The sequence below is a fragment of the Onychostruthus taczanowskii genome, unplaced genomic scaffold, assembly GCF_017590055.1.
Source record: "Onychostruthus taczanowskii isolate IOZ18803 unplaced genomic scaffold, ASM1759005v1 scaffold142, whole genome shotgun sequence".
NCBI classification, from domain to species: domain Eukaryota; kingdom Metazoa; phylum Chordata; class Aves; order Passeriformes; family Passeridae; genus Onychostruthus; species Onychostruthus taczanowskii.
The window spans coordinates 525,215-549,072 of NW_024498597.1; the positions used below are offsets into that span (position 1 = coordinate 525,215).

General features: G+C 48.6%; 1 protein-coding gene across 2 annotated transcripts; it reads right to left on the reverse strand.

Annotated features, from left to right (window-relative positions):
* Positions 1-2,218: 2,218 nt before the first annotated feature.
* PIGU (phosphatidylinositol glycan anchor biosynthesis class U) lies at positions 2,219-21,149 on the reverse strand. Of its 2 annotated transcripts, none has more exons than XM_041398231.1 (12): positions 20,967-21,149; positions 19,254-19,318; positions 17,914-17,973; positions 16,949-17,011; positions 15,609-15,718; positions 13,838-13,938; positions 11,847-11,944; positions 9,878-10,032; positions 9,217-9,360; positions 8,314-8,438; positions 6,447-6,589; positions 2,219-3,747 (listed from the first exon to the last, which is right to left on the reverse strand). In XM_041398231.1, the coding sequence occupies exons 1-12, from the start codon at positions 21,094-21,096 to the stop codon at positions 3,634-3,636; spliced, it is 1,308 nt and encodes a 435-aa protein (XP_041254165.1). In that variant the 5' UTR covers positions 21,097-21,149; the 3' UTR covers positions 2,219-3,633. The 2 variants fall into 2 exon arrangements, 1 of the variants encoding a protein (XP_041254165.1); XR_005952175.1 differs by lacking the exon at positions 2,219-3,747 and adding an exon at positions 7,947-8,025 and having other exon boundaries at positions 6,489-6,589.
* Positions 21,150-23,858: the final 2,709 nt, after the last annotated feature.

Here is a 23,858-nt window from a genome sequence, read left to right on the forward strand (position 1 = left end):
TGCAGGTGTTTCTGGGGTGCTGGGACTGCGCCGCCAGGGAGCCCTGGACGCCGTCCCGGGGTTAATGTTCACCGCGCCGGCCCCTCCCCGGCCATCGGTGCGTGGCAGGGTGGGTGTGGATGCCAGCGCTCTGCCCCGGCTCGGGGGGCCCAGAACGTGTCCCCCCTACACGGTGCTGGCGTGCGTGGGCAGGCAGCCCCCTCCAGACAGGTGCGTGGTGGCCGGTGGCTGTCACCTCTTTCGCACCCCGGCTCTCACCTGGAACCGAGCAGAGAGCCCCGAGGCCGGGGACTTCCCTTGTTTTGGCATCGCCGGGACGGGTTGTGCGGAGTTGCTCTTTGCAACACAACTGTTGCGATGGTTGTGGCAACTGCCAACACCTGTGAGGTGGGGTGACCCTGGCTGGACACCAGGCACCTGCCAAAGCCTCTCCTACTGCCCTCCACAGCTGGGCAGGGCTGAGAAAATACAGCAAAAGGTTCATGAGTTAAGGACTGGGTGCATTCCCTCATCAAATACTTTCAGGGCAAAACAGACTTGAATTAGAGATATTGACTGAATTTATTACTAACAAAATCCGAGCAGGATAATGAGAAGTAAAATAAGACCTTAAAAACACCTTCCCCACACCTCCCTCCTTCCCAGCTCTTCCTCCACCCCTCCAGAAGTGCAGGGAGATGTGGAATAGGGGTTATGATCACCTCATCACCTGTTTTTTCTGCTGTTGCTCAGGGAAAGGAGTTGCAGTCCTTCCCCTGCTCTGGCACGGGCTCCTCCAGAGGCTGCAGGTGGATCTCTGCACCCCCGGGCCCTCCATGGGCTGCAAGGTCACAGCTGCCTCCCCATGGGCTTCCCCTACCGAATCCCAGGGGAATCTCAGCTCCAGCTCCTGAAGCAGCTCCAGCCCCTCCTCCTGCCCTGCTCGGCCCTGGGTGTGTGCAGGACTGTTCCTCTCATTTTCATTCTGCTTTTCTCTGAGTGCAATTCCTTCTGCGCAGTAACTTTTTTCTTCTGCTTAAATCTCTGATCCTCGAGGCTTCATCTGTGCTGGGCTGGGCCTTGGCCAGCAGTGGCTCCATCCGGAGCCATCTATAGTTGGTTCTGCCAGATACAGGGGGAAGTTTCTGGCAGCTTCTCACTGAAGCCACTCCCCCAGCCACCCCACTACCAAAACCTGGACACACAAATCCAGTACAGAAGGCCCTGGTGGCAAATGACCCTCACTCTGAGGGACCCAGCGTGGGACTGGCAGCTGAGGGAGGGAATCACTGGCTGAGGGAGCTGCCAGCCTCAGGTGCCTCTGGAGAAGCCCCTGCAGACCAGGGAAGAGGTGCAGTGCCCCGGTGTAGCCCCTTCTCACTGATGACACCCCAAACCACTCAGCCTGGCTGCGAGCCTGTGGGTCCAAGTGCAACAGTGCTCCATTTATGCCAGGTCAGGACTCCTGTACGCCTTGCCTGGTGGCACGATGGCCTTGATGCCTGGCCCTGGGCCCACTGCAGGCCTTTTTGGGTTGTTGCTCATCTCCACAGCAGGCCCACTGCAGCCCTGGTAGGTGTCTGCTGTGTTGTCCCCACCAGCCTTAGATAGCAGTGGGAGTTTGGGGGTTCCTGGTGCCTGGCATTCGGTCACTGACAACACTTGGTGGGGACTAGGCAGTTCTGGTGACCCCAAAAGCTTCCTCTGGGACCCTGGACAGGGCTCCCCGTCCCTGCCTGAGCTGCCTTAGCATGGCAATCCCTGTCCCTGCCCCATCTCTGCTCCTGGCCCCACCCTTCCATACCCCTTGCCCTGATTCTGTCCCTGTCCTTGATGCTGTGCCTCCCCTGCCCTGTCCTTTTACCCCTTCTCCCTGCCCCTACCTCTGCCCTTTCCTTTTCCCTACCCTTGACCATGCTCCTTGTCCTTCCCCTGGCCCTGATCCCACCACCTTCCTCAGGACTGCTTAAGTCCAAATTTGGGACTTGCTCCTTCAGGATACCCAGAGGGACCCAGCCCAGGGGGCTGAGTGGGCACAGCTCCAGGAACAAATGCAGCTGCTGCACAGGACCGGGCCCTGCCCTAAAGCCGGGCTGTTTCAGCCCGCCCCACAGATCTCTTTCATTTTTGTCACTTGTTTTCCCCCAACCCGTGTTTGCTTTCAGCTCCCCTCCCTGGGACTCAGTGCCCCCCACACCACCCTCACCCTGCAGCCCCCCCAGCCAGAGCACACGAGGTGTCCAAAACTCGCACAGTTTATTTCGCCCCGGCCGTGCCCCCGCCGGCCGGAGGCTCCCGCCGGGCTCGGCCCAGGCCGGGCGCGGCTCCACCCCCAAAGCGCGGACAGAAGTGCAGTAAGGCAAAAGTTTGAATTGTCCGGAAAGAAAGATCTCTTTGCACACCTGCCTGGGCACATCCAGCTGCTCGGCACCAGGTGCAGTTTGGTTTCCATGTCACATTCCCAAGCTTTCGGCTGGCCCGTGGGAGCAGCGGCGATGCCGGAGGCGGCTGTCACACTCTGGTCACTGCATCTCAGCGCCACCACACAGCCAGCAGAGCTGGTGGCTTCACCCCAGAGTGTCACATTCAGGGGGCAGCAGCAGCTCCAAGGTGAGCAGGTCTGAGTACAGAGAGGAGTGGGGGGAACCAGGGGAGCTGATTGAAGGGAGCCCCCGTGCACAGCCTCGAGCCCCGCACTGACGGGCACAGGGGTGACACAGACAAGTGCACATCCAGTAGTGATAAGCAGCTGTGGAACAACCCCCTAACAGCAGTGGCTGAGACGCCTCCTGGACTTGGTCTGGGGCCTTACAGGGAGATTGTGACACCTCCTGGTCCCAGCTGCTGCCCCAAGTGATCACAGCAGCACAGTGTGAGCCCAGCACTGCCAGGCTTTGTCACCCAACAGAAACTGGGAGCAGTGGGAGTCCATCTCCTCAGCAGTATTCCCTCTGAGACCTGCAACGCCTCTGTGCAGTGCCTGGCATGGCTGTGTTGCTCCAAGGGGATAGAGCAGTTACCTGGTACCCACCTTGCTCTTCATCCCATCCCAGTTCTGGTTCCTACTTGTGTTTGAGCGCTGAGGTTACCAGGTGTGGCAGCAGCTCCAGCTGTCGTCCAAGATCATCATCCTTGGTTACCCAACCCTTTCACAACACCCACTATGACTGAGCACATGGGATTCTTCCAGATCCCTCAACAGCAGAACCAGCAAGAAATGGAATCTGCAGCCAGGACTGGGGCACCAGGTACCCAGACTGCCTCGTGCCAAGCAGGAGCGTTACTGGTCAAAGCAGTGAGGGGAAGATCCCCGGAGAAGCAAACATCTCCAAGAAGCAGTGGTGGAAAACAGTTCATGGTCTGAGCTCCAGGCCTGGGTTTAGCTCAGACACTCCTGCTCTTGCTGGACTGGCCAGAGCTGATGGCTGAGGTCGAAGTGAAAAGCACAGCTGAGGGGGAGGAACTGCAGCTATGACAGTCTGTGCTGAGCTTGCAGCTCAGGGGGTTATTCCCATAACCTCAACCCTTTCTTCCAGTAGGTATCATTCCCAAAGTCAGACCTCATTCAGGGAACCTTCCCCACCCACCCCATGTACCCCAAGCTTTGCATGTTCCTCGGAGTGGCCCATGTCCCAGGAAATGGTGGTACAGTCCTTATTTCAAAACCAGCATGGCCTCTGTCCCATCCTGCCTCGTCAGGTGCAGCCCGTGAGTGAGGTAGTACTCCCGCCGGAGGAAGGCATAGAAATAGTCCGAGATGAGCAGGATCTGTGGAGTGAGATGTTCAGACACATCAGTGGTGCTTCAGAGCAAGGAACAAAGAGGGACATGTGCTGGTGACAGACCCTGTCGGGGGTTAAGCAGCTCCTGGGCTGTTCAGCACATGATGCTGGAGGAGTCACTGTGACCTTGGGACACCTTGTCCATCCCCTTGCCATATTAAGCCAAGGGAGACTCACATACAGTAGCTCCATAAACTGGCCAAAATGTATGACAATAGCAGGTCCAGCTGTGGCACAGCTGCACAGGCATCTCAGCTGCACCCACAGGACTCCTTCTATCTATCTATCTATCTATCTATCTATCTTGGTGTTGTCCCAGAATCACAGGGTCATTTTAACTGGAAAAGACCTCTGAGATCACCAAGTCCAACCTTTGACTGATCCCCCACCGTGTCACCCAGCCCAGAGCACCGAGTGCCACATCCAGGCATTCCCTGGACACCTCCCTGGGCAGCCCCTTCCAATGCCTGACCACATCTGTGAAGAAATTCCTCCTAATGTCCAACCTGGACCTCCCCTGGCACAGCTTGAGGCCGTTTCCTCCCATCCTGTCCCTGCTCCCTGGGACTGATCCCCCCAGCTGCACCCTCCTCTTGGAGTTGCAGAGTGAGAAGGTCCCTGCTGAGCCTCCTTTTCTCCAGGCTGAGCACCCCCAGCTCCCTCAGCTGCTGCTGGGGCTCAGTTCCCTTCTCTGGACATGTTCCAGCCCTGTAATGTCCTTCCTGAACAGATATGCCCAGAAGTGGACACGACACTTGAGGTGCCTCACCAGTGCCCAGCACAGGGGACAGTCGCTGCCCTGGTCCTGCTGCCACACCATGGCTGGTACAGGCCAGGTGTCACTGGCCTCCTGCCCACCTGGGCACACCTGGCTCATGTTCAGCTGCTGTTGAGCAGCACCCCCAGGGCCTTTCCAGCCGCTCTGCCCTGAGCCAGGACACGTTTGGCTGTAGTGAGGCACACGGTGGGACTGTTCCCACACCTGGGGGCCTTGAGATGGCAGGAATAGGTGACAGTAGAAAGTCTAAAGCTGCAACCCTGGGAAGCTGCCACTGCTGGGGCAGACTGGGCTGTGACAGGGACCTGCTGGCTCAGTAGTGCCATTTGTCACTTAGCCTCTTGCAGCGTGACCTTCCTGCAGGACTGCTGCCCTCCTCCATCTGGAAACAGAAGCAGGTAACTAGAGTGGAAAACCTTTTCAGTGCCAGGCCAAGCCGGCAGTTATTGTCCTCGTGTCCTAGCATGCAGATGCCACTTAAAGCATCCCTTTGGCACTATGTCACCTGAAGTACACAGCAGTGCCAAGAGCACAGAGGGAGGGACAGTCAGAGCCTGCCTGGGTTACTGTGCAATACAGCACAGAAAAACACAGCAGCTGCTGCAGAGGCTCAGTGGCAGGACAGGAGGGGATGGAGGAGCAGGTGGAGAGCAGGGGAAAGAGAAACAGACTGCTGCGGTCAGGGAAGAAAGTGTGAAGGGGAACAGACCCAGGGAGAGGGTCAGCCCTAACAGCTATGATCTGCTTGCTTTGCTGCACTGCTGACAGGCTCTGTCAGTGCAGGTGATTTTACCTTTAACTAAGCTTCTCTGCAGATATCTAAATGGGAAAAGAAAGAGCTGAGGTGGGGATGAGGGCTCGGGCTTTCTCACAAGGAAATCAGACCAGAGACTTCTGTCTGCCTTTCACAGAGCACAAGACCTTGCAGGATTCTGCTATGACTTTCTCAGGCAGGAAATAAAACCCTCTTAGAATATCAACACCTGCTATTTCTAGTTAAAGTTTTACTATTCCTTTCATTCCATAGCAGGACCTGTAATGAACCACTCCCAGTTTCCTCTCAGCCCCTCTTAGCAGAATCTCTCTTCTCCCTCTCAACCTGTGCTGTCTCTTTTGGTTTTACCAAATCAGTGTTTTCCCCATTAATCAAGGTAAAATAGGTGATTTTTTTGCCCCGGTGGAAGTGTTCCCCTGGCTTTAGGAGAAGCAAACAAGTATAAATGGCTGAGGCACATTCAAACTAAAGGCACCTTTAACATGAAATGAGCATTCTGCTCACCCACACGTCAAACTGCCCCAGGGCTCAGGTACATGACAAGCAGCACAGAGAAGAGAAAGGACTTACAAAAGGTTGTAGCACCTGTGTACACTGAATTCCACCCTTCAAGGGTGCTAAGCCCTGCTTTCCCTAAGGCCAGTGGAAGTTATGTATCCAGAATGGCTTCAGGAAAGGCAGGGAGGGCAAGTCCTGGCATCATCAGGACCCTGCACATGCTGCCATGTCTCAGAAAAACTGGTGCCATGTCCTTGAGCATGGGCAGGTCTCATTTGTCTGTTTTCTGGCCCCACTGCTACTGCCCTGAGGTCTTTCCATTTCCCCTTAGCTCCCCTTCTCCATTCACTTCTGCTTGGTCCTGCCATACAGGGATGCTTTTCGTTGGCCATCAGCAACACAGCACAGAACCTGCAGTCAGCTGGGCTGGATTGTTAAACCACAGCTCACACCACAGGAGCTCTTTCCCATTAGTGTGCCAGGGGTTGAGGAACAGGCAGAATCCAGGAGGAGAGCCAGGATGCTGCTGTGCAGGACCACACAGGATGCAGAGAGCTAGCCCCATCCTGAAGGATTCACAGCCACCCCATCCAGCTGCCTGCTGAGGCAGCTTCATTTCCCTCACTCTACTGACCTGCCCTATGTTGAAAGTCAACGTGATGGCATAATAAAAATTGGAGTTGGCACTTCCTGCATAAATCCATAGATGCCACAGAACAGGGAACAGGAAGGAGCAGAAAATGAGCACACATGACAGGATGAAGATGTTCCGGAGGACTGTAAAAGAAAACCAGCTGTTAAAATGATATATTACTGAGCAGTCATGGTCACACAACCAGCAATGGTATTTAGGGTGTGCAGGGGGTCAGAGGCACTTGCCAAGGCATACTTTCCTCCAATAACCTTCCACAGGTTGCTTTAGTAACTTCCTGGATAGTGGTTATAAGAAATCCACTATATTTCCCTTCAAAATAAATACCTCTGCCTTTGTTGCAGTGTGAAATCCCCATTTGTAGCTCTTTCCTTCTAGATCCTGCTTCCAAACACTCTTTCATGGATGACTTTGGCTTTTTGGTATCTACACCACAGTAACCAGCAGCCTGCAAAAGGGGCCTTGCCAGCAACACCCCAATTTGGAAAGCAGAGCAGTTTAATCCCTTGCCTCATCAAGCTAATGACAAAGGAAAAAAATCAATCTGTGAGTTATAGGAAAAGATATTTTCTTGGGAGCTGGCAAAGAAATGAAAGTACCACAAAAGGAAGAAACTCATACAGGCCAAATGCACTGACACACACATGACATGGGGAGGTGCAAGAATCCAGCAGTCTGCCTGAGTATGTGTCAGGTGGACAAAAACCAAGCACAACTTTGTCTAAAACAGCTGGGAACTACCAGGCCAGGAGAGGTTTTGTTTTCTGTGAAGTGCTTATGCCTGTCCTTCGGTAGCAGGGCTGTAATCCATCCTGACACTCAGGCTGCTGTGCTTGGCTGCAGCTCAGCCCATGCCCATCACCCTGCAGCTGAGGGCAGATGATGTTTTGGGAGCATTGTCGCATCCCAACCTCTTCCCACCTATTTTAGATTTCTTGTTCAGTAGGTCTGTTCACACACTGCGGGTAGGAGCCTGTGACAGATGATTGTCCCTCTCCCTGCTACAGCTGTGATGTGCTCAGGGCCAGCCTGGGGACTCCTGCCCTATTTGATCACAGCTGCTGGTCTCAGCTCTCCTGAGTCTGAAACCCACAGAGCAGATGGTCTCCAGGTCTCCTGATTATGTCTCCTACAACAGGCAGGTGAGCTGTCCATGAACACACCCGGCCTGGCATGGAGAAGGCTGCAGTGAAAGGCCTGGACAGCCTGGCAGGGTTGGTCAAAGCAGTTGGTTTAAGCAAGAAACGCTGGAAAAACACAACACTTCCAAATCTCCCCATGGAAACAGGTTCTATAGACTAAGCCTGAGAATCCACAGGAAGCTCTCTGTGATTTCAGGAGCTAAAGAGGGTCTTTTTGAAGCATTTAAGAAAGTCTGAACAACTGCTTGGAGTAACTCAGTTACTTTCACTCTAAGCAAACAAGCAGATACAAAAGAAAGCACAACTGCAAGATTCAGCACTTCAAGGCTGGGGGACTCACCAAATGCAGGAGCACTGTTCAAATTACACAGCCTTAAATGGGAGTGAAGCATCTGGAGGATGCAGGACTGCAAAAGGTTCTTATAAAAAAAGATAATCTTCAGAACAAGTTGGAGAGAGGGGGAAGATAAGGTACAAGTGAAAATTCCCTCCTTGACCAATTTCAACCCAAATCCTAAAGACATGTTAGGGACTGTATCACCAGAGGAAAAAAACTCCAAAATCCAGCCTCCTTCTAGACACCCCATGGAGGCCACGAGAGCCTATGAACTTGAGTCTGGTTTGGTTTAGTGGTGACCATTTAATTTAATTATATGGCAGGCCCTTTTCCATTCCAGATAAATAATAATCAAGCACAAAGAACTTACATCTGTAAAGGTGGCTCCAGACTGGAAGGAAGGCCATGTACAGTGCAACATCTCCCACGGTGGGATAGGACTTGAAGATAGAAATGATGGCCAGCTGGACAAACAGGAAGAACACAGGGTGTTCCCTGGAAAGGTAAACAAAGGCTAAGAGGATGCAGTAAGGCCTCTGGAAACTGCAAATTAATATCAGCAAGGGCAGAGATGTGCTGCAGGAGAGGCTCAAAGAGGCTCCTGCAGCCCTGCTGTCTCCAGACTAGGCTCCAAATGCTGGATGGGGTGGATGGAGCTGCCCTGCAGAGCAGCAGGGTCAGGGGAGGCACATCTGCCACAGCCCTCACCCAGCAAGCTCAGTGAACATTTACACCTGCACTGTGCTTCCCAGCCCTGCCTTATTCACCAGAAGCAATTAGCACCTGCCCTCTGATGGTAATTTGGAGAAGCCCAAAGCCCACAGTAATTCCTCTGGTACAACTAAGGCAAGCCAAAGGGCAAGCTCACAGAGAATCCAGGTTAATGGGTGTTTTTATCAGAAAGAAGTAAATTAAGTCAGATAGAAAAGTCCTCAAGTTTCCACATTTTTTCTGACAATGAAGAGCTGGAAGTTCCAGCCAGTTCTTGCTTTCTGACTACAGTGCCTTATGCTGGCACTTCTACAGCCTCCACTTCTGCTGCCTCTGCTGATGCTTGCAACACAGAGCTCCAGAGCAGAGACCAAGACACTCTGTTTAAGAGGAACTGAAACTGAAGAGTTGAAACTATGGGAAATGAGGAGGATAAGCCCTGTTAAAAATCTTTTTCAGGCTTGTAGGTCAAGACATCCAACTTCAGCTTTAGAAGCATCCACTGGATAACTTAAGAATAAAAAAAAAAAAAAAAGTGGTAGAGAAACACATTCATACTTACTTTAACTTTATTGCCAAGGGAATGGTGTAGAAGAACACATTGATTTGAAACACACATACAAAGAAAAGACTGAAGTGTTCAAACATCTCTGCAAAGAAGTACCAGAAAAGGCCAATATTGGGTGTCAGGTCTGGAACAGAAAGGCTGAAATTTGAAAAGAAAGTAGTGGTAAATTTTTTAATGGCTGCTCTTCCCTGCCCTGCTTCTATTGCATTAATTAATCATTGTGTACTACTGGATGTAGGTCCTAAATTGTAAATCCATGAAAGAGAACCGAATGGATGAAAACACAGAGAGCAGGTTGAAATTCTGCTGAGGAATCCTTCCTGATGTCACAGTAGAATTTAAACCATTCTCAAGCAGACATTTCTCCAGAGAGGAATATTTCACAGCCATGGTAGGTCAACAATCAAATCCATTTCCAATCACTCAGTGGAAAACAGCTCCTGTCTTTAATTTTTGCTATTATTTATTTAACAGAAGTTGGAGCTGGCTAATGGCTGCTTTCCTCCACATATTCTTTCTTGTATTGCATTGCCAGTAAATCACAGAGCACACACTTCCTGGGTCAAGCACACACCTGGGTGTGATGGGCAAGAAACAATCTGGGTGGCAGGGCAGGGCCAGACAGAAAACCATCAGTAAGAATCTTTATACTTACATAAACCCATAAACAGATGGGATAAAATCCCAGGAGTTGAGTAGGAAGAAGGAGAGACAGATGATCACCACCAGGCTGCACAGGTACAGAGATGCATACTGCATGGTGTAGAGCCAGAAACTTTTGCTTTTCAGTTTGATAGGTATGAACTGGCGCTGAAAGAGAAACAGAAGCACCTCATCAGGGGGAGAGCCACAAGAAAGCCTGAGTGCTCGTGACATCATTTTAAATTGATGAAAGAAAGCATCAAACACTGGCACTATGGCATTTGAAGGAGCAGCTTTCAAGCACAATTTGCTTGTTGCTCTTCACTCTGGCCAATTAAGTCACACACAATGCATGCACTCTCAGAGCTGTGTTTGACAATACAGTAGCAAAGCTGGTAATTTCTGCTTGCAGTGAGTCCCTCATGTGAGCATACACAGAGGTGAAAGATTTACACCCCTCCTCACAGCTGCACTGCTACCTCAGATGTTTGCAACACTGCACTGGTGCCTGTCTTGTCCTGCACGACCCCACTGCAGGGGGTGACTGAAATCCCTGCTCCAGAACCCCCACCCTGTGGCACCACCACCTGGCCTGGCACTCCTGCTCTGCTGAAATCAGGGCAAGAGGACATCCACTGAGTTCCTAAGCAAAAAGGAGCCCCTCTGAAAGGTGGCTTCCTCAGACAAAGTCCCACCACTGCCACGTGTCCTTGTAACATGACAGGGATATCTCAGTCCCCAGTCAGGTCCCCTGGCTGCCTGTGTACAGACAAATACACGCAGGGGCCAACACCTTTGGGAACCACTCAGCATTCTGCAGCTCCAGGTCAGTGATGTGGCTTTTCCATTTGGCCCTGGGGTTTGCAGTGACAGGAGATGTGTACAGAACTTGCCCTGGCTGCTGTGGGCTCTGGTTTTCTCAGTTGTAGTGGGTTTAATGTCACTTGCTGGGACAATGTAAGCAACATTACCAAAAATTTTGGCAGGACAGATTGAAAAGAGCAGGAGAAAAGTGATTTAATTCTGTAAAAAGAAAGCAGGAAAGTTCATTTACAAATTTAGATAAAAGGACACACACTGGCATGACTGCCTTTAAAAGTTGCAAATTAGGCAATCACATATCAAAGCACTTATTGTGTTTGTGTTGTATTATTGTTTGTGAATTCAAAGTACGATGCTTGCACTTCACTCCCAGTTTACTTTGACTAGAGCTAAGAGACCCAAAATATTAAAGATATAAATTCTCCTAAAATTTATCAGACTGAAAAAGCAATACTGACTCCACAGTCCTTTGCATCTAAAGACTAATAACAATAAAGTTTCTGAAAAAAACAGAGACATTCATGTCAGAGCAAGAAAATTAATTAGAACTGACTCCCATTCTGTCTGGAAGCTCAGAGATTTGAGGACAGGCTAATTAAGTAAAGATAAGCTATAAACACCACCATCAGAAGTAACAAAAAGACTGGTGAAATGCACAGCAGCAGCATTCAGAATTTTAAGTTATTTAAAATACTAAAGATTATCACAAAGCGATCTGCGAAGTGACCTGAGCCTCTGCTGGCATCACAGCCTCACCTTGCTGCCAAAGCAGGATAAAATTAGCAAGGGCAGCCCTGGTGGGATTCAGGGTCTTGCTAATGGAGAGAGAGAAAGGACAACCAGCCTCTTTCCAGAATATGCCTTTTGCCATTAAAACCCAAACCAGCATTTTTTAACTTCTCTGGGTCTGAGCCCCTCACTGCTGAACACACAACACAAAGAAGAGCACTTATTTTGGGCAAGCTAAACACCAGCCAGTTCTGCAGACTTCCTGCTCCCTTCTCTCCAAGCACAGGCATTCCCATTCAGGGCTCAAACTTGCCATGGCTTGAGGAGAGTCACTTTTTCTGAAATTCTGCACTTGTCTGACTCCCCTCCCCAGGGCTGTCCCTGCACAGCTACAGGAAGACAACAGGTGCCAAGAGTTAGAAATCACCTACCTGTAGGAGGTAAAGCAGTGCTGGAGCAAACAGGGTGAGAGGGTAGAGTGACTGGTATGTTGCTAAGGCCAGGAACACAGCACTGAGGAAGGCACTACCTGCAAAGAAAAACAAAGTTTATAAGGAACTTTTAGTTATAAACAGCCATACAGACAGAAGTCCAAATGGGAAGAAACTCATAACCCTCTGCAGGGGATTCACAAGTATCAGGACACCACTTAAAGGAGTTTTTAGCAGAATGTATCCTGCAGGGTGTCCTCTTGTTAATGACATTTTGAATGGAGAATGACTTCATAGCCATAATGAGCAATAAGAACGAACCACTGGCTGGTTTATATCTCCTGTCACACAGAAAGAGATTCATATATTGATATAAATATATTCATATTCAGATTCTATATAAAGCCCATGCAGGCTGCTGTTAATGCATGGGAATGCCTTTACTTCAGTCATATCTGTATGTAAGAACTGCCACATTGGGCTTGCTGGATAAGCTCCTCACCAGAATGTGTTGCAGCCTCAGCAAAGCTGCGTGCAAGAGAGCAAGCAAAGTCTGCACTGAAGGAGTGGAGTAGCATTAGCTCTGCTTTACTGATACCAAAACTGAGGCACAGAAAGGACTGGCACAGCTTTTCCAAGTGATTTTTTAAGTATACATGTCTTTATTGAGGCAGCTTTATTTGAGGTGTCTCAGTGCTGAACACTCACATTTCTCAACCAACAACAGAAATATTCTCAGCCAATAACAGAAATAATGTCCAAAAGATCTCAGGTTAAACAATAAAAAATGCAAGCACCCAGTGCAGTACCCTGGTTATAGCTACAGACTCAGAGGAAGTCCTCTGTAAAAATCACACAGCAAGAGCCCTCAGAGAGCTCCTCTCTGCTTCCTCCTTTGAAAGGGAAAATACAGAGTTACCTGGTGATGAGCCTCTCCTCTCTTCAACTACACTCTCCTGACAGAAACCTCCCTATCCTGTATTTTATCCAGTGTTCAGTTCTGCACAGATCTAAATAAGTGATTCCTAGAAATCACAGCCATAACCTGATATCCTCTTTGCCCACTTAAACTCCAGAATGCCACACTGCCAATCAGGGACAAACCGCGAGACAGTTTTGTCTATGACCAAACTTTTGGTCTCAGGGTACCAGTGAACAGTAAAAAATCAGTTTAACTACAGAGACCCCACTCGTTTGCTATTACAAATGGTTTTAAATTAAAACACCTCCTGACTCAATTAGCCAATAATTATAGGAAAACTTTGTTTAGATAAAATCTATCTATATCAGTCTAGGCCCTGCTGGAGACCAAAGATCAGTCTAACCTTTTCTGTGATCCAGTAGAGAACTCCTTAAAACTTAGGTGACTATTACAAATCTCATAGGCTAAAAGATGTTAGCACTGGGGAGTCAAAAGAAACAGAAAGCTGGCATTATGTAGAAAATGAATGAAACAGTGATTCTGACATAATCTTCTCCACTGGGCTGGTTTGGGTCTTTGGTTGCTGCTTCTGCTTTCCCAAAGCTTAATCAGTTCATTTCAAACCATGTTTACAAGTGCGAGTGAAAGCCAAATAATAGCTGCAGGCAAATGCCTGCTTTTGAATAAAAGCTCTAGGATAAGCTTTGAAAATAAACTGTGTATGACATTTAAGTGCATATTCACATACCAAAAAGAGCAACAGAGCTCTTCTGCTCTGCAACACACAGACGTGTTTCTTCCTGAAGAGAGAACTATTCCAAGACAAGCAGGAAAAGGAGTCAGTTTTCAACGTAAACTTGGGTACACTGAGGTGAAAGTAAGTTTTCATTTGACTATAAAGTCTTTGGATTCATGTAGAACTTTGACCTTGTTTCAGTCCTGTTTGTGCCACGTTTCATTGAGATCTTTGTAGCAATCCTATCTGTAAAGTCCCCCCTGGATTTATTTTTTGGTACATTTCTATCTTTCTGAAAAGTCATAAAGAACCCTTTTTTCTTCACTGTGTTACCTTTTATTGTAGCTAAAATGAAGAATGCAATGACAGAGTTGTTGATGGCGCAGGTGGACTTTGCCACACAAGACATCACAGTGTAGGGGTTTAACAGGTAGCTGAAAAAGAGCAAAGCTCAGGTTACATCCAAAGGAGCATCTAATTAGAGAGATGTTCAAAGAAAAAAAAGATGCACTTTGCCTTTTCTTTTTGTTTATTTACATTTGATGGGATCCTCTCATCAGCAAATTAATTCAGCTGAACAGGTTCTTCAATCTGAAGCAAGAACCAGACCTCTGGATTGCAGACTTGGACACAGGGCCCACAGGGAGCCCGCTACAGAAATGAGACATTGGGAAGATGTCCAAAATGCAAGTTCTGGCCTAGAAAATGACTACCAAAAATGTTTCTTGCTTTGCAAAAGCATTATACATTTATTCAGTCAGATCTAGGATCATTTGGTCCAAAGGAAACTTTTTCTGCTACTCACACCTACTACTTCTGAGCAGGAATAAGGAGAAACATGATGAGGAGAAAACAAGAAATCTGAGAAATAAGCAGATTTTCCCACAACCTAACCAGTCTCCTGCCATGGCAGAGCAAGCCTTTACCTTCACTATGGCACTATCTGAGCACAAAACCAGCCAGCTATGCAAGACTGGCACATTTTAACTGCAATTACAGAAAAACTCTTAATGACTTTACATTCCAGAATTCAGGCACACTTTAGCTAGCAAGCATGCCAGCTCCTTTTGGAAACAAGAATTACAATAATCTCATTTAAGTAGGCTCAGAACAAAGAAAAAGGTTTTGAGGACTACCAATACAATAAGAATGACAATGTACTGATCAGCCTTGCCAATAACTAAGAGTCAGTAGACAGGGCTGACGATTTCCTAATTCTCTCTTTATATTTTCCTATGTCTCTAAGTCCCAGTCTATCTTTGTCAGTGCTTCCAGAAGGCAGCCTACAGCAGTACAGGTACAATTTAATGCCAACTTTGCTGTGGCAATGTGCAAAACAGTCTGCAATTTACCCACTTTACCCTTCTGGTCACGGGGACTGTGCCATTTAAAAAAATTCATATCAAAATAAGAAAAAATGGCAATTTATCTAATGGAGAATTCTCTCTGATACAGATCAATTTGGATAATTTCTCTGTGTCAAAATACAATTTAAAAAATCTGTAACAGTAGGCACCTTGCTTGTGTATTAGTTTAATTGAAGCCTTCTGAAATAAAAATATGTTTAGTATACAGAAGAATACCAAGGCATGAAATTAATAAAATGACAACATGAAAATATCTTTTAACTGTTACAAGCAATTTGGGATGTTCAAAGGGTGAAATTTGGGATATTCAAGTTGTGATATTCAGCACACATTCAGATATTTTGTCCAGCTGCTGAAAAATTCTCCTAACTTTTCTGAAAAGACACCACTTGGAAGGCATTGAATCAATTTTGATATCAAATGTGATTATCATACAGGCAACATAAATGGGAATGTGGTCTGTGCTGACTCAACATTCTTGCTACCCAGATAATGACCTTGCTGCTGAGCCCATCTCAAAGGGCCTGAGTGAATTTACTTGTTGACAACAAGCACATGTAATTGCATCTGAGTTTCACATTCAAACTGAGTATTCAGGGCCAACAGGAAATTCAGAATTTTTGCAGGAAAGAAAACCAACTTTTGGCAGTTTTCGAAGGCCCAAATGAGACAAATAAAGCCCAAAGGGAGCTGAGGAACGAAAGCAGCCCACTGCAGCCTACAGGAGCAATACTTACAACAGTGCTACCTTGAGGGGGATGTAGTGCATCTCCATGGGTGTCTGGATGAGTTCAGCCACATCTGGTGCATATTTATCCAGTTCTATTAGGAGCTTCTGCTTTTTGAACTGAACAAGGGAGAATGATCAAAGACTGTCAGAACAGGAAAGCCATTATTTTGTACTATTCCTGTAATTCTATTTCATATTACTTAGCCAGTTACCTGGGGTTTCTATTACTGTAGAACACATCCAAGCCCCTGGTGTGAGCTAGAACTTATGTGAGGAGTTGTAGAGAACATAAAACCCCTATCTTTCCCCAAATACTTAAAAACTGAAGTGACAGTCAGGACGAAACAGATAATTTCTACTTGTTTAAACTTCCTTAATTACCTGTGTCTATGTCTTGACACAGCTACCAGTGAATTCACCACACTAGAGTCCAATACTCAATCTTCCTAACACCTCTCTGGATCTCTAATGAAAAGCTAACTCTATAAATTCACTGTTCAACAAACAAGCCCCTGAAAACCCAAGTCCCATACATATGCAGTCTTTGTTGTTTTAAAGATGGATGCTTCTGTGACAAATCTCTCTTCAGTCTCTTTTGTTTTAGGAGGCTCTCTATGGAGACAAGAGAGAAACCTGAATATGAACTTACTGAATTAGGTTATGGTGAGACAGAAGGACAGAGATGCTAGCAGTAAATTCTCAAGAACTGAAGTAACTCACATGTGCAATTCTCACATGCCTGCAGTTCTATCCCGGATTATTTCCTTAACCTCAAAGTCAGAGGACAAGGAACAAGCTCATAGCCTGGTGGGACACCACAGAGATGCTGTAGAAAATGTAGTCCCCTGCTGATGTTGATACCTAATCCCCACCCCTCTGGAACTGCAAAGGGCACAGCACTGCTTGCACAAAATGTTCTTTGAGAGCTGGGAGGAATCACTCACCTCCAAATACACATCCTTGTAATTTGAAGGGAGTCAGACTTTCACATAATAAAATGCTCACCTGAGAACGGCTGGAAGGTTTCACTCCTTCCTTTACACATTTCTAGTCTGTGCTTTACCTCATGCTCGTGTACAAAGAAACCCTCTCCACCCAGGCTGGAGAAGATTGTACAGTGCTGCAATCACCACTCGGTGTGTAGCTACAGTCACTGTGACAGTGCCACAACAGAATTTAAAATGCCTCAGCTGTCTGCCACATTCAGTCCTGTTTGTTTATCATTAAAATAGGGCCAGATTTACTGCAACAACGTGACACCACATCTTCTGGCACATCTTTTCTTTGGCCCAAGATAATTATATTTGCTGAGAGAAGAGGACCAGCAGCACTGGGAAATCAGCTTACCACAACTTTGTTGAAGTCCTGGATTGCCAAGTAAAGGGCAACAGCAGTTAGCACATCAGTTATCTAAAAAAGCAAGGGATAGCCTGATTGTAAGCAAAACAAACAAACAAATGGAGAAAAATATATTGGTCAGCATTTAACAGGAGCTCTGATCTGACTCAGATCAGGGGAACAAAACACAAACTTTAAAAATCCTGAAAGGCTGACTTGTACAGTGCTCTCACACACCACTTCACCTTGAAGACATGAGCTGTACAAAAATATTTATATTCACAAAACAAGAGAATGGGGAATTAAGAGGAAAGAAATTGTTCATGGAGGGCAGCACATGAGAGTAATAGAGAGAACCACTGGTGTAGTGAGAGCACAGCAACACTAGGGCAGTGCCTGGCTGGTAGCACCCAGCTGGCCACCAGGGTAGCACAACAGCTCCTTGAGCTGCCCAGGCAGCAGCACAGGGCACTGGCTCTGAACAAGCCCTGCCTGGCAGGGACCTGGGCACAGAGGCTCCACTGGGTGCTGTGTGCAGCCAGCTACAGCACCTCTGTCCTGAAACGTGCAGAAGAACTCTGAGAACAATTTACAAGAGAGATTTGGGGGATGAAGCCATTCGTGCTCCTTGCACGCCTGGGGTTTGGCAGACAGAATCAGCAGTGTAGGCATTAGGCTGGGGGACACAGTATTCTGTTACCTGTGGGAGATAACATTTGAAATCTGAAATAAAATGACACCTTCCTATTTCCATGTGGGGATACTTACCTAAGCAAGAACTCACAAAAAACAAGGAATATGTACAAAAAGGGAAAAGCCTGAACGTGGCCTTGTGCAGGCAAAGCTGCCTTTCTAATTAACTGAGCTCAGCAGGAATTTGAGCTACAGGGAGGCTGAAGGACTGAAAAAAGAAAGTCACACTCAGCATTTCCCTGAATGGAACCTTTCAGGAAAAGCTTTCCATGAGCACTTACCATGAATACCAGTTCAGCATATTCAATCAGGAAGTGAAAGAGATAGATTATCAGCGGGGTCTGAAAGAACAAAAGGGAAATCCATATCAAATGCTGTCAGATAAAACACTGGTGATTTGATGAGACAAGCTACCAGAGTTGTTCAGTTCTAGATACTGCCAAAGGCAATTTTCTTTGGTCTATACTCCAACACTGGTATTTCAGAGCAAAGTGATTAATTCAAGCACACTTACTGGTCTTTTTCCTTGCAAAGTCCTCAATGCACTTTATAAAAGACACCATCAACTCTGAATATTGTATTCTACTCCAACTTTTCAATTCTACTACAACAGTGGTAGACTTACAATAGAAAGCATACAAAGACCACCCTTAGAAAGTAATTTTTTTATAGAACATTATTTTTCAGATTGTCTGCAGGTACTTTTGAAAGATTTCCTATATAGCTGGTTCCCCTGCTGTTTAGATGTGTCTTTTATAATGCAAAAAGAAGAAATTATGTTAAAACCATAAAGCTGTAGGGTTACAATCCTATCATCCTCTTACTTCTAGAGTATTTCCCTTTTAAGGTAAGAGGAAAAGTATGTTTCTGAACTACTCCCATCACACAAAAGCTTAGTCTGGAAGGACTGTATTTACATGCTGCAAATTCAGCCTCCACTGTGAGAAAATAAATTTCTTTTTAAAAAGTTTAAAAATAATGTGATGGTCTAAATAAGCATGGGGAAATATTTCAGTCTGGGAGGAATTCTGTCTAAAGAAATAGAATTTATTGAAAATGATCCAGTTTTCAGAGGATACCAAGTCTCTGCTTCACAACAGGTGACACAATGCATGAGTGTATCCTCACGTCAGTAAGGGCATTCAAGGGCACAAAACCCCACAGGTGCTCAAGTGCTTTTGTGGGAATAAGGTGTTTTCAAGATGAGGAATAAATAAACTGCATGCTTGTGCTAGTATCAGAATTTCTGCAAATGCAGAGACTCCAGGTGCCGATACTGTGTAAATCCTATCAGACTCACAGTGACACTGTCCCTGCTCCAGCTTGTGCTGGCAGGAACAGCTGGATGTGAACAGTACCTGACTTATCACAGAGCCCCCTGTCTCAGAGTTTCTTTATGCAGTAACAAATATGACAGCGCTGCCCCTGCACAGGGAATTCACTGGGATTATCTGGATTTCCTCGTGCTGGTCACCGCGTAACCACTGCTCTGACAAACCACACAACTTCAGGTTCTCTGCAGTCTTTTTTGTCTTTGGGACAAAACAGGCCCCCAGCAGCCAAACTAAGACCCCTGCCACTGAAATATCACATTTAAAACCCAGCATGCAAACCAACCAACCTCATGAAAAATAGCTCCAGAGTATGGCGAGACCCCTAAATCCAGCAGAGCTAATCCTTCGACGACTGAAACAGACAAAACACCTGCATTAGAACCCTGTAATGTGGGAAGTGAGAGATCCCCTGAGGGTAAAACTGCAGTTTTCAAAACACTGACACTCTAAGAATATCACCCATAGAATGGGTGAAACCATACCTCCCAGAGCCAACAGCCAGCCAGCACAGATTCACCCCAGCTCTGTGCACGTTCCTGCATGGGCACTCATCACCCATTTATTTGTTGCAGCTAAAAATGTTCTAGATGAAATCTTTTGCACTTAACTCTATATAAATCATATGCACAGTATCTCCTCCCATTAAGTGACACATGGCATCTATGCTGGAGAAATACTTAATTTCAAGAGGGCAGCCACAACATAATATGGAACTTGAATTGTTTTGCCTCATTAGATGTAGAGAGGCCTCAAACATCCAAAATCATGAGGGAAGAACAGAAATGAACACATATTGCCAGGCAGAGCTAAAAGCTTTATCTCTTGTTGAAACTTCCCGACATTTTATAGCCTTAATTCAACTCCTTTGTGCTCATGGAGTTACAGCTTGCCCTGCAATGCATGTGTGTGCCTTTCCATGGAATCTCCACCCTCCTGAGCACACAGGTTCCCTGGACTGAGCAGTATGCAGTGAAAGAAGCTAAGGGAAACGGCCCATTTGTTCCAAGGGAAACAAGCAGGACACTGCAGGAAAACACAAGAGGTGCTCAGTTCAGCGATACAGAAACATTTCAGTTAGAAACAGAAATCTATTAGAAACAGATTCTGGCTGCCACCACCTTCCTGTATGGTGACAGCCCAGACTTTTCAAAGATGATCCCACTTTCCCTCTTTACTATCTGGATACCTACCCTGATGCTCTAAGGTGGTACTTAAATTCAATAGCACAGGAAGCATGAAGTGCTATATACAGCGGAGCAGAGGCCTCAGGTCATCAAATACACTGGTACTTTTGACCTTTATTACTTCTGGCTGCACTTTTCCACCCCAAAATTGCAAATAATTTTACCTGCACAATAACTGGATACCAGAGCGATGTCTTCAAAGTAAATTAAGGCTCCTAAGGCTTAGATGATACACAGCTGACCATCACTGAAAAGCCCCAATTACCCAGGACCTCACTCAGCGTTCAGAAGAGAATGTGAATCGCCGATAACGCGTGGGGACACCAGCTGCCAAGGGCAGTGAAGCGGGGCCCGTGCAGTGACTCTCGCCGCGACACGGTGCCGTGCAGGGACAGCGGAGCGGGCCCGGCCGAGGCCGACGGAGCCACGCGCTCTGTGCTGGCGGGTTGTGTACGTGTGTGACACCCCCGGTGTCCCCGGGCAGCTGTGCACGCCCGGCTCCAGCCCCGGCCTCTGCCTCCAGCCGCGCGGCCCTCCCGTCCCCGGAGCTGCCGAGCACGGCTCCCACGGGCTCCTGCCGGCACAGCTGCTCAGGGCCCTTTCCTGCAGCTCTGGCTCGGGCCAGGCGAGCACGGCCCGGCCCTGCCCGGGGCGCAGCCGGGCGCCCTCTCCGCGGGGCAGCGTCTAGCCCGCCGCCCGGCCGGGGTCAGGCCTGCCCGCCCGGCTCGGGGGTCCCGCCGCCCTGGCTCCTCCGCGCCGCCCCCGCGGGGCTCGGCCCGGCCAGCAGCGCCCCGGCCCGGGCTCGCCGGGCCTCACCTCGCTTCCAGGCGTTTAGCGGGGACGCCACCTCGACCCGCTCGGCGATGAAGCCGGCGAGGCTGGAGCGGTAGAGCGCGGCGCGCACCGTCACGGCCGCCAGCACCACCAGCACCAAGGGGGCCGCCATCCCGGCCCGCGCTCCGCCGCTGCCGCCGGCTGTAGTTCCCGGGCGGCGCCGGGGAGCACGCCGCCAATGAACAGACCCGCCCGGGCAGACTACATATCCCAGCAGCCCGCGCACCGCCGCTTCCCAGCACGTCTCGGAACTACGGCGGCCTCGGGGGTACAAAATTATCAGGAGCGCGCTTGGATGGGCCGGACGGGGGTTCCCCTCCCGTCCCCCGAGCTGTCCCGTTCGGGTCGCCCTTGCCCAGGACGGCCACAAGGGACAGCCCCTCCTCCGCCGGAGGACAGGGATGGCTTTGTCCTCGGGGGCATCGCGCTCCCCGCAGGCCGTCCCTCCCGCCTGTGGATCCCACGTGCCTCTGGATGGGAGCTCTGCCCAGCCGGGGCAAGGCCTGGTGGGCTGGGCCCAGTTCGGACGAGGAGCGTCGGTGACTTCTGAGCTGTTTGGAAATCCCCTCAGACAGTTCTTTATCCTTCAGGTATTTCACAGACCCCCGCGGTATCTGCCCGCTGTGCCTGTGGTGAGAGTCAGGGCTGTCGTGAGGGCGCTGAGCGCTCGTGGCCGTGCTTGGTTTCAGAAGGCTCTTGGCAGACTCAGGTTCTCGGTCTGTGTGGCTTCAACAGCTCCAGAGTGTTATAAATAAAAAGTTATCTATTTTACTCTCCCATGAGGACGCAGTCCCCAGCTCTGCCTGCAGACCAGCGGACAGAGCTGCATCACCCTCCTCCTCCGTGCCACTCTTGGGGACAGCGGCGGCGTGGGCGCGACCCGTCGATTTCTCCCCACCTGAGCTGATTCTCTTTAATAAAGGCATTAAAAAGGAGAAAGATCTCCTGCCCATTTATTTCACAGAGCTTAAGAGTTCTGCGAGACTTTCAATCACCTGCCTTCCCAGCATGGACTTCTGCTGCTCTCCAACAACTGCTCCTCCATCCCTGTCCCTGGGTGCGTGTGCAGCCCCTTGACGCAATCTCACACAAAAATAGCCTTTACAACACTTCATCTGAATGGAGGCAAACGGAGGGAAGACATTATAATCTAAAAACGAACGACAGTGAAAAACACGTTTCATGTGGTATGTGAAGACAGTAATTTTTCATGTAATTAAAACTAGGATTTTCTCAGTGTACTGGGGTTGCCATTGAAAAGAGCTGGATAATATCCAAGTCAACATTTATGTTGCATTTATGCAGCCTCTGAGCTGCAGAGTAGAGTTGCACTCACCTGCAGAAATGGAGAAAGGCTGAATTCTTCTGGGACGTGGTCCCTAAAGGCCCAGGTGACCCAGCACGTACTGTCCCCAGGACTGGAGAGACTGCTGGGGTTCGGTGGTCAGTCACATAAACTTTCTGGACCATGGCTGCTTGGAACATGCTACAAAACCACCTTCAGATGGTCCCTGGACTGTTTCCTGCTGTGCTCACTGCCTCGCCGGGGTTCAGCTGCTGCCTTTACAGGGCTTCTCTCATCCAGTGCCACGGGACAGCAGAGCTGGTGCTGAGGCCATAAGGAGAGCTTCGGGGCTCAGCCTGTTGCGTGGCAGTTCCTCTGCTCTCAGGCTCTGTGGCACAAAGGTGTGGGTTGTGCTGGTAAAGCTGCTCTCTGAGTGTGGCTCTGGCTGGCCCTGGGATTTGATGGCCCCAGGACTGACCGAGCCTGGCACATCCTCTGGTAAATCAGGATGAATTCATTCAAGTTAATTTATTTGTGCAAGCATCTGTAAATAGGAAGTGAGAAATGCTGATTCTTCTTTGCAGCTGTTCACAACGGTCTTTTGAGTTTTCTGATCAGAAGCACTCTTTTTTGTGTGCTGGTTCTCTCCAAATGACAGTTCTGATCCAAAGTACTTGACAGCCATTGCCTGTGACTGCTGCTTTGCTGAGTGACTGGCACACAGTAGTGTGGTTAAAGCTCCACTGCTCCAGGGTGCTGATTTTGCCAGTCTGAGCTGTGCCATATGCAGTGTCTGATGCAGCCCTGGGAAGATTCAGATAAGCCCCAAGGGCAGCAGGGGTCCGATGTGGAATCATGCCACTACAGTTTTTCTATGTTTAATTGGTGTGCAAAGCCAACAATAAAGAAAGGTCAAAGAATAATTAATGATAAATTCAGCAGTTCTTGCTAGAGCATGAGTTTGCTCCAGCATTTCTCCAGGAAGAGATCCCAGGGCTAGCAATGGAGGGAAATTCCTAAACTAATTGACTTATTCAGCCCTCTGAAAGCATCAAATACATCAGGCAAATAAGAGAGGGCTGAGTACCAGTTGCTATCTGATGGCCACTGATTTGGGGGTTAGAGCTGCCTTAAGGAGTTGCAGTAGACACACACACGGTGCGGTGCTGCCTTTTGTCTGGCCGTAACTTCTGAAGCCACTCTCAGCCAAATGAGATGGAGGAGCAGACCTTTAAAACCCTTGGGGTTCCTGCAGGCTTTATGGAAATCAAGGGAAGTTTCAGGAGAGCCAGGCTGGGGTGGTTTTGCACAGGCAATAGTCTGGGACCTGGCAGTGTTGTGCTGCTCCAAGTCAGCCGGCACAGCCAGCTGCTGCCCCAGCAGCGAAGGGGCAGAGAGGGATGACACAGAAAAGAGGACAGGTCTGGGGGCTGTCAGAGACTCATACTGAGCTGAATGGAGACTTCCAGCAAGGAGCCGAAAGGACAAACCAGAAAACTCTGAGAAAACTCTGGTTTTCTTGGTTAGTGCAGCAATTTTTAATTTATTTTTTCCGGAGGCATAAACCTGATCTTCTGAGTTCTGGTGTT

What these genes read in the sequence shown, in the direction of transcription:
- PIGU (XM_041398231.1), bottom strand. Translation starts at nt 21,096, where the DNA reads ATGGCGGCCCCCTTGGTGCTGGTGGTGCTGGCGGCCGTGACGGTGCGC. An exon ending in GCTAAACGCCTGGAAGCGAG is followed by an intron (nt 19,319 to 20,966) that starts GTGAGGCCCGGC and finishes TGTCTGTTTCAG; the next exon opens with TCGTCGAAGGATTAGCTCTG. An exon ending in CACTGCTTTACCTCCTACAG is followed by an intron (nt 10,033 to 11,846) that starts GTAGGTGATTTC and finishes TTTCTCTTTCAG; the next exon opens with CGCCAGTTCATACCTATCAA.